Source organism: Lepisma saccharinum, chromosome 1, assembly GCF_977018435.1.
Source record: "Lepisma saccharinum chromosome 1, izLepSacc3.1, whole genome shotgun sequence".
In the NCBI taxonomy this organism is placed as follows: domain Eukaryota; kingdom Metazoa; phylum Arthropoda; class Insecta; order Zygentoma; family Lepismatidae; genus Lepisma; species Lepisma saccharinum.
This window is the reverse complement of record NC_139229.1, coordinates 128,316,349-128,326,943: the sequence shown is the minus strand read 5'-3', so window position 1 is coordinate 128,326,943 and position 10,595 is coordinate 128,316,349. Positions and strand designations below refer to the sequence as shown.

The window sequence follows — 10,595 nt, the reverse complement described above, 5'->3', positions numbered from 1 at the left end:
GGAAGGTAAGGTAGGTACCGCACATCGCTTATTGTTATCACAAAACATTGACGTGGCCTCGTATTGCAATGTCATCAATATCTCTCGCAACCGGGTGTCGAGTGTTTATCGCTTTTTTCTTTTTTATGTCGTTATATATTTCTTATTCCAAAGGTCACTTTGTTGTTGATAAGAATAAAGTTTTACATTTAACTTGATGCAGTATTTCAAGCCAAATCAGTGATCTGTTGCGAAGTGAGTGGGTTGGATTCGTCGAAGAAAGATACCAAGTGCATATTTGTAGCAATGTGTGTTTCATGTTGGAACATGGTTCTTAAGGTAAGGAAATATAAATTGTATAAACGGTTCTTGACTCTTCATTTACCACGGACCTGCTTTTAAATATCTTTCGTTGTTGTACCCCCCTCCAGAAGCCTGGACTAGGCACGGATCCACGGGGAGGCACTAACGCAGGCAGGGGCCAGGAGAAGGTCAGCCAGGGAGTGGCGATTCCTCCATGTAGGAAGTGAGGAACTTCCTACAGTTCATTTATACTTGCTTCCAGTTCTCTACATTTTAGAAGTTTAATAATAATGTCCGTTATAAAATTATGAGCTCGGTGTAGGTACAGTGTCTCTCAAAAGTTTTAGGACAACGACATTTTAAACTAGGCAACCCAATTTACACAAGGCGTTGGTGGGTTGCGTGAAGAGTTAGGCTCAGTTTCAGGGTTGCCACATGCACAATAGATATTTATGAAATACGCGAAATAAATAAATCTAAGTATTATTGTATAAAAGTATGAAAAAATATCGGTACTACATTTGTTGCAAATGAGAAATACTTTCTGAAAAAAAGGAAAATGGATTTTCTAGTCCTTCATTGCTGATGAGTCTACACAAAGAAAAGAGGAGAGAGGAAACGGAAGGGAACAAAAGAAAGGAGAACAGAGAAAGGGGAAGAGGAAAAGTAAAGGAGGGAAGAAAATAGAGGACAGAAGTGGTTTGATTGATTGATTGATTTAGTTTATTTTACTTCGCGTTTTGTGCCTCTTGGCTAATTTGCGAAGATGGGGATGAGTGATGAAATGATGAAATTGATGAATGGACATTCACAAACAACCAAGCCCGACCGGGATTCGAACCCGGGACCCTTGGCGTCGCAGCGCGATGTGCTAACCACTAGGCCTCAGGGTCGGGACAGAAGTGGATAGGAAAAGTAATAAGGAGAAAGGAAAAAGATTTGTGGAGAGATGATGAAAATGGAGCAAGAGGAGATACGAGGATGAAAAAGAGATGAGAGAAGAGGAGTTTGGAGAAGAGAGGAGGAGACGAGAAGAGGGGAGTGGAGAGTAGAGTAAAAGCGAGAAAAAGAGAAGAACGAAAAGAAGGGGAGAAGAGTGCAGTGGAGTCGGAAATCGAAGACAGGAGAGAATATAAGAGGAGTGGAGAAAAGTGGAATGGAGACAAGATGCGAGAAAAGTAGGGAAGGCGATATGAGATAAAAGCAGAGGAGAAGGAGAAGAGAAGAACAGAAGGGACTGGAGACGAGAGGAGAGAAGAGGTAGTTGCAGAAAATATCGTCTCGGTGTCAAGAATTGGTGCATTGATCAAATTATCGACATGAAACATTCAATAACATTTTGAAATATATTGGAGAATTAGATCGGTGCGAAATGCCTTTTGGCTGAGTACAGAGCAAGAAAAAAAATTCTACACGAGATCTTTGATTTTACCTACGATTACATCACTAATATGACCAATATTAATGAAATAACTATTTATATTTTTGGCAATTCAGGACATACTAATTTTACCCATTTTCCCACTCGAGTTCAATGTAAAGATAGCTCCACAAATATCGACTGAAAAGTTTTTATCATGTGCAATTCTCCATTAAATGTTTTCGCCGATTCGTACTACGCGTACCTTCGTTTTCTTTGCTACAAACAAGTATTCTTTGCACATTACATGTAGGAGGAGAGTTGCATCTACATTTCACATTGGGTAGCTCCTTCTACCTGCTTTCAGGAGTGAAAGCTTGGAGAGTAGTGGTTACCGTTAAGCATTTACAAGCTGATGGTCGTAGGTTCAAACCCCTCCGGTGGCAGAAAATTTTCGTAAGTTTTAGACATATCCCACTATGTTCATTGTCCACGCCCTGTGAAACGAAATGATTCAGTTTGGAATTAACGATGGGGGAGGGGAAATATTAAATTACAAAATCTGCATTTCAACGAAGTGGAGAAGAATTGGATAATTCTTATAAATATTAAAATTACATTCATGTTTTTAGTGATATAAAAATCAAAGATCTCGTGTGGAAAATTTTTTCTTGCTCTGTACTCAGCCAAAAGGCATTTCGCACCGATCTAATACATTCTCCAATATATTTCAAAATGTTATTGAATGTTTCATGTCGATAATTTGATCAATGCACCAATTCTTGACACCGAGACGATAATTTCTGCAACTACCTCTTCTCTCCTCTCGTCTCCAGTCCCTTCTGTTCTTATCTTCTCGTCCTCCTTCTTCTTTCTTCTCCTTCTCCTCTGCTTTTATCTCATATCGCCTTCCCTACTTTTCTCGCATCTTGTCTCCATTCCACTTTTCTCCACTCCTCTTATATTCTCTCCTGTCTTCGATTTCCGACTCCACTGCACTTTTCTCCCCTTCTTTTCGTTCTTCTCTTTTTCTCGCTTTTACTCTACTCCCCACTTCCCTCTTCTCGTCTCCTCCCCTCCCCTCCTTTCCTCTCGTTTTCCTCCTCTCTTCTCTTCTTTAGTCCATTTTCCTCATCTCTTCTCACTACTTCTCCTCTCCTCGTCTATCCTCTCTTTCTTCTCTTCTACTTTTCCACTTCTCCTCTCCTCGTCTATCCTCTCTTTCTTCTCTTATACTTTTCCTCTTCTCCTTTCGTTTTCTCTTTCTCCTCTCCTTTGTCGCCTTTCGTTTTCTTTCACCTCTTTTTCTTTCTGTAGACTCATCAACGATGAAATACTAGAAAATCTATTTTCTTTTTCTTTCAGAAAGATCCAAGGGTCCCAGGTTTGAATCCCGCTCGGGCTTGGTTGTTTGTGAATGTCCATTCATCAATTCCATCATTTATCACTCATACCCATCTTCGTAAATTAGCCAAGAGGCACAAACCTCGAAGTAAAATAAACTAAATCAATCAATCAATCTTTCAGAAAGAATTTTGTAATTTGCGATATAATAGTGATATTTTTATAATTTTATACAATAATACTTGTTTTTATTTATTTCGCGTATTTCATAAATGTCTATTGTGCATGTGGCAACCCTGAAATTGAGCCTAACTCTACACGGAACCCACCAACGCTTTGTGTAAATTGGGTTGTCTAGTTTAAAATGTCGTTGTCCTAAAACTTTTGAGAGACACTACAATTGACTAGGTTAGCTACTGTGAAGAGTTGACTGCTGTCGCTCGTTCCAGCTGCCCCGCCTGAGGAACTGGTATCGCTGTTATCGCTACAAACAGATTTGGGAAGAGTGGAAAAGGGGCAGGGGGAAGGTTGCGGTTTAAAAGCATCCAGGGAGGAAGCATCGAGGGTTTCCTCAATCAGTGATGCCAACCCCAACAAAATGGCTCTAAACCTAGTAGGCTACAGTTTGATGTTTGTTGGCACCTAGCACCCTGCTTTTGGCATAATGGTAAAATATAGAATAATCTTCAAACGCGAGTCTCTGGGAGCGGGAAATCTAATTCAAAGGAATATGTTTTCAGGAAATAAAACTAAAATTAGGTCCAAATCTAATTTTTACTTCACCAGCGGAAATGTTTCAAATAAAAGGGAGTATGCGTACACAGCGACAAGCTTTTTACAACCATGCCACGATCCATCCTTTATCTCTTCTTTATCCTGGCAGATTTTGTTCGTGAGGAAATTTTATGGCAGGAAATCGGTAGAAGGTTGGGGGTAAACAAAGAATTTTCTAAAACCGTTTCAAGTTCTATGCTGAACCAATTTCGTTTGTTGAGCCATCGTACACAATTTTTCAAACCTTCCTCGCTTTACCATAACTTCATCCTACACCCCAAAAAAGCCACGAGCCGACACTGGGGTCAGCCCCCTTCACATTAGGTCATTAGGTAAAACTATTTTTTGTATAATTTGCTTTCAGTGAAAAGTGAAAATACAGACAGCAGCTATTACATTCATTGTTCTTGTTTATGAGCCGAAGTCTAGGTAGAAGATTATCTAGATTTTAGAAAGTTATTTTTAAGGGAACTTCTTTATCTGTACCTTCGCTGCCCCTTCTACATCTGCGTCAAAGATCAACAGGCAACAGCTCCCAACTTTTGGGAACGAAGGGTAGTTTTATTGCTTCGGGCAGGGGTGGAATGTACTGTAGGCACAATGATTGAATATTGTGTATTTCTTCTTGTGTGATATGAATATGTATAATCAAAAGTAGTATGAGTGTGTAGTAGTAGTATGAGTAGTATTATCTTCATTTAATAATGTTAAACTTTCGAAAATATACTTGGTCTACAAAGCCCCCCCTTCCGACAACGCCCGGAGATCAATTCTAGCTACGTGCCTGCGAGAATATCGAGATAGGCGCGATCGTCCCTTTAACTGTGAGGTTTTCGGATATATTATTATGCCTGATTTTATTAAAGACTCAAATGATCTATCACGTGGTTCTCAACCTTTTTCAGCCCGAGACCCACCTTGAAGGATATTACACTTCATGGAACCCATAAGCATGGGCGCCGGCAGAATTACTTGTAGGGGTGCAGGCCCGTAGCTAGAATTGATCTCCAAGGGGGCTCACGAGTTGCAAACCAAGTGCATTTTTCAAAAATTAAGTTTTAAATAAAGGTAAATTATGTGTGTTGGGGGAAGAGGTCCTCATTAAGTTATATAAAATTTATAAATATCATATACTACACAAATACTACATTTTTCTACATCTTTTAAAACATCTCTTGAAGTGTTAATTGACTGATACTGAAATCATCCCTTACGCACTCCATACTACTTTAGATTATATAGATATTTATATCACACACAAAAAATGCACAATATTCAATCAAGTGCCTACAGAACATTCCACCCCCGGCCGAAGCAATGAAACTCCCCTACCTTCCCAAAACTTGGCAGCTGTTGACCTTTGACTCAGATGAAGAGGGTATTTGCATGATGACATCAAAGTGACTGGTTTCTGTTTCTGTCTAAACGGGAGGTCACAACAGGGACAGTGAAGGCACAGATAAAGAAGCTCTCCTATGAAAGATTTTTCTGAAGTCTAGAGAATATTCTAAGTGCAGCTACTTCTGCTCGTAAACAAAATGAGCGAATGTAAAAGATACTGTTCATATTCTGTGGATTTATCCTTAAAGTTGTGAGCTGTCTACATATTCACTCTTCACTGCAAACAAATTATGCAAAATAGTTTACGTAATGTGAAAGGGTCTGATGGCAGTGCCCCCCCCCCCCGGTCCCTGACCAGCTATGGGCCCTGTAGGCATGGGCGTCGCCAGAAATTTTCGCAAAGGGGTCGAATCGTAGATGTCGAGGGCATCCCCCTCACAAAATATTGGAACAGACCAGTGGCATATGCAGAAGTTTGTCAAGGGGGGTTCTTTTTAAAATTATTTCATTATGGGTATTTTAAATTATTATTATTATTATATTGTTCCGAAAATTTTGTCCGACAAAAATAATTTGAATGAATAATTCAGCATAAAGGGGGACGGGGAAATGTCTACCTTTTGGAGGGGGAGTGCGTCGTAGACCTTGAGGGGGATAGGCACCCCTGGTCAGAGTGCACCACAAAGCACAGGGCATATGGTATAATTGACAAGATGTATATTCACAGAATTGAGTTTTGTGAAATTTGTTTTTAAACTTCGTACATCAAATCAAGTTCAGAGATTTCGAAGACCCCGATTTTTTTAAAACAAAGGTGTCAAGCGTAACTTGTTTCTTTTTACGCTTGTCCATAGTGTAACGCACACTGCCAATAAGTTGTAATAAACTAGCACAAATCAGAGATACAAATGTGCACTAAGACAACAACACTCCGAATAGCTTACCCTTGCAACGCGAGATGAACTTTCCTCTCCGCGGGAGGAGTCTGCATCCCAGGGGGTCTCCCTGGTTTTCCCGCAAATCTTATGATATTGCACGTAAAGATTTTAAAAAAAAAGTAGATTGAAATTTCCATGGGGCTCAACCGACCGGTTCGACCCCCTGCCTACGCCCATGGCTGTAGGGGTGTGCACTCATTACACATCCTTCATTCTAGAAAGTGAATGCTTGCTTCAACCAGAAGAATATGCTCACAGCAGTAGCATAGCCAGTGACGCAATCATTGCCGCCTCCAACCTAGGAAGGAAATCAATTCTAGGGGGGTAAACATTGATGGCCAAGGGCACCTTCAGGGGGCACAGAGGGAATATCGAATCCCTCGATTTCAAATTTTATGCAAGTAAAAATACATTTTATAACATTTTCTTGCTTCGCTTCGCTCGCATTACCCATTTCCTTACTTTAATCAATTCCGAGCCGTAGTTAGGGCGCCGAACGATGTAAATGAAAAAAAAAAGGTTGTAAAAAAGAGAATGCCATGGCGCCCCGTGAAATTATTTGCAGCCAATGGCGCAACCACAGGGGGCAGGGGTCATTGACTTTCCAAACTTGGACTAGTAGCAGGACAAAATCCAAAATGATACTCAAGATGGAATTAGTTTTCATATATTTCTTGAATTTTTCTTCCAGACGGCCAAGAGCACCTGCAGGGGCCACAGAGGAGCAATTGCCCCCCTCGATTTCAAATTTTATGCAAATAAAAATACATTTTGTAAAATTTTCTTTCTCGCTTGGCTCGCATTGTCTGCCTTTCTTACAGTCTCATCAAGTTCAGAGCCATAGCTAGGGGGCGGCAGGAGTCGGACGTGTGTACCGAACGATCTAAATGAAAAAAGTTGTAAAAGAGAGAATGCCATGGCTTCCCATGAAATTTTTTGCGCCCTATTAAATCAATATTGTTTTATGTTTGCAAAAATTGGATCTGAAAATGTTCTTGCTCGCTACGTTCACAATTTAATTCTTTTCTATAATGCATTGTAAATTACTAGAGAGTATTTTTTAAATGTATGAACAATCGTTTTGAGGAAAAGGAGCACACACATGTCAGAGACAATGTATATCATTTTTGCTGTTGGTTTGTTAAGAGGTGGATGAATTGATTATGCAATGTATTTAAATAATATATATGTATTAAAGAATCATTGAATACGTGCACAATTTTGTGTTAACATGTTGCATATGTGTAAAGCATATGTTCTACATGAAAGTTACACCTGTCATATGTACAAAAGGAATTATATTCGTCATTTTGTCTTTCAAAAATACAGTTTGTGTGCTTTTCCATTATTAGCTAATGTGAAATTGAACGTGTAGAAAAATAGCAGAAAAAATTCCAACAATAATAATAATGATGATGATAATAATAATACTGATGCCATTGTTATTATTATTATTGGCACGTTTATCCTCCTGGTACAGTGGGATCCATGAGTATTACCGTGCAAATTGTTCATGACTATTTTCATTAATTTTTCTCTTACACCCTGTGTGTTCTTAAGCGATGGATTTTTATGTATGCTGGTGCAGAAGTAGTCAACAGCTTGTTTTGAGTTTTATTTTAATTCTTGGAAGCTCTTATTGGGTCAAATAAGGTGCACGAACATGGTGATGGACAATTTGCAGGGTAATACTCATGGATCCCACTGTACTTGCCCATCCCAGACAAGAATTCGTGGTTGCGTCTCTGAGCATAGCTTCACCACGTCGCGATTACACCATTATAATGGGGGTTATTCTTGAGTAAACAAAAAATGATCGATCAGACAATTCGATTATTGATGGCGGGGAAAGAACTTCCGGTTTGGCGAATTTTCCAATGTAAACAAGTGGAATACAGATCGTCACCGAGCTTATTTTCTTATAAACGGTCAGAAACAAAATGGATCACTTGAAATTTTTGAGTAATATAGAGAAAGAAAGGTACCTAGAAAAGATTGGCAATTTCCCGGATCCTTTGGATGCAGATATAAGGGAAAACTAATATTTTCCAAGGCAATGTTGATCTTCTATCATCAGTTTCATTTTTGAAAAGACTTCTCCAGGTTGAAATGAAGCTTACATTAATTATAAACATTGAAATACTTCGATCACAACAGTAAAAGAAATAATAATAATTACTACGATTAAAATCATTGTTATGCACTAATAATATATACCTAATTAAATAAATTTTATTCGAATTTTCTTCTTATTGTTGTTGTTTATTATTATCATGCTATTCGATGCACAAGCCGATCCAGCACAACTATTTTCCATTAATACTTTTGCATTTCATAGTTACTATACTGAAATGCACAGTTATTGTATTTTGTTATTAACTTTTGCACATGTCGTTCAAGAAAGGACTTTAGAAGTTAGAAAGATACAAAGTTTATATTGTGTGACCTCATCTAAAATTATAATTGTTCGAATTCTGAAAACTGTGGAACCATTTAAAGCCCCTATCACACGGAACTGGATTTCTAGTTGGAATGCCCTAGTTGGCGATGAACTGACTTTCTAGGTAGAAATTATGGCCGCCTGGCTAACTGCTTGACTGGTTTTGAGGAATAGGACATGTTCTAATTGCTACTAACTTCTTCGACTAGATTCTGTGGAACAGCCAATCAGAGCAAAGTTTGGCCATGTGAAGATAATCTGTGAGTTTTCAAAGTAGCCTTTTTTGTCTGTGGTTTCCGAGTGCATACAGGACGAAAGGCATGTTTACAATTGAAAAAGCTAAAATATTCTTCCATACATGTATGGTAAACGTTGTAAAGTATGTATTTTATCAGCGCCGCTCTTCTCTACCTAAAACCATTTAATACGAAGCGATATTCCTCTCGGTTGAATAGTTATCGTATTTTAAAAGTGTGAAGTGATACGTTGTTTACATCTCGCGCGGCCGCCATTATGGGAACGAAAGACTATCGACAAGTACGGTGTAACAAGTACCGTGTGAGGCGAAAACTAGCAAATGGGTAGCCAGTCCAGCGTCAACTAGAGCGTTCCTACTAGAAATCCAGTTCCGTGTGATAGGGGCTTAATTCTTAGTAGTGTCTGCTGCCACGTTCTTTTTCTGCTGTAACCTCAAAAGAGACATGCGCGTGGCAGCAGACTCTGTCTTTGTTTTATCGTGATATGGGCGTCCGGAAGGGGGGGGTAAGGGGGGGGGGCGTGGCCTGCCCCTGGAAAACGAAAGTCAACCAAAAATTACATATTTCACACACATAATTTAATTTCAGCCACAATAATGTGTGTTAATTATTGCACGAACATGATAAATTCAAATTTAAGCAATGTCTTTTGAGGGATGAACACTATTCTTGGGGGAAATATGCCATGTTGCCCCCCCGGGGAAATATACCTTCCTTGCCCCTCCCTGGAAAAAATCCTGCGGACGTCCATGGATTTCATCATGCTATGCATGCAATTACGTCTGTAACACATACTGTGAAGTTTTAGCGATTACTTACACAAAAATGTTTTAAGATTTTGTTCAACGCGAGTCAGGTTTAGGTCCCTTAGCATTCTTCTAATAATAAACCTAAATGTTCTCGTGGTTAGGTTAGGTTCTGTTAGCATTAAAATCATATCGCTAAAGACTTCCTAATAAAAAGTTCTAAATTACCTGTACATTCATTCCCAATAGTCATAAACATGCATTTTTCTCGTCTTCATCTGTTCTAAAGATTTGTAACATCCTCTTAGCAGACGAATTACGTGGCAGGAGCAAATTTGACGCTTCTGACACGCGCGTGCCAGCAGACTCGGCCTTTATCGTTTGAATTAAATGGTAGAATATATAAAAAAAATATCCTGGTTCCTGTATTTTTTCGATCTAATGCATATTTTACATTGATTACTCTGTTCGAATACAGAACCAAGTGAACTTGATATGCTATTAACAATAAAAATAACAAACTTTCTGCTTCTTTGCAACTTGAAATGAAGGATGTTAATTTCCAGAAGGGTTGAGGAGGGGTCGACTGACCTACCGACACCCATGGGGAGAGCGCTTATCAACAACCTAAAGGCAAATGCGTTATAATATGATTATAAATAGTTCCAAATTTTAAATTTAATCAACACATGTGCGTTAGACAACTATAATTTTCGAAACACATAAAATAACTTCATTTGATTTGATGAAGTGCCGACTGCAGAACCTACTGCCTCGTGTTTGTGTCCAATCTTTTCGCTTTACTGCCTAAATCCACTGATTTTTCCGTATCGTCGCTTTTTCAGAAGACACTGCCTTTACACCTTTGAATTCAATGTTATTCTTTTCAAATCGAAAGTGCAGTCCCCGCTAGCGCCGAGGAAGCACAGAAATGTAAAACTTCGGTGAATAGCGCCCATATTTATCATCATCACTCAATCTTATTGTCGTGTATTTAAGGTTATAAGTATGTAATTTGATGGAATAGTTAAAATAAAAATATTTTCTATCATTAATTTGTACTCCAATTGAAATTTCCTTTGCAAGTAAATATTTAGGCCGCCTCTGCTGCCA

General features: G+C 38.9%; 1 protein-coding gene across 1 annotated transcript in view; it reads left to right on the top strand.

The window, feature by feature from the left end:
• Positions 1-230: 230 nt before the first annotated feature.
• Positions 231-10,595, top strand: part of LOC146001154 (glycerophosphocholine phosphodiesterase GPCPD1) — a 65,831-nt gene continuing 55,466 nt past the window's right edge. Inside the window, exon 1 of the mRNA XM_083138445.1 lies at positions 231-318. Coding sequence (XP_082994571.1) covers positions 286-318 — 33 coding nt within the window. The 5' untranslated portion in view covers positions 231-285. The remainder of the gene's footprint in view (positions 319-10,595) is intronic.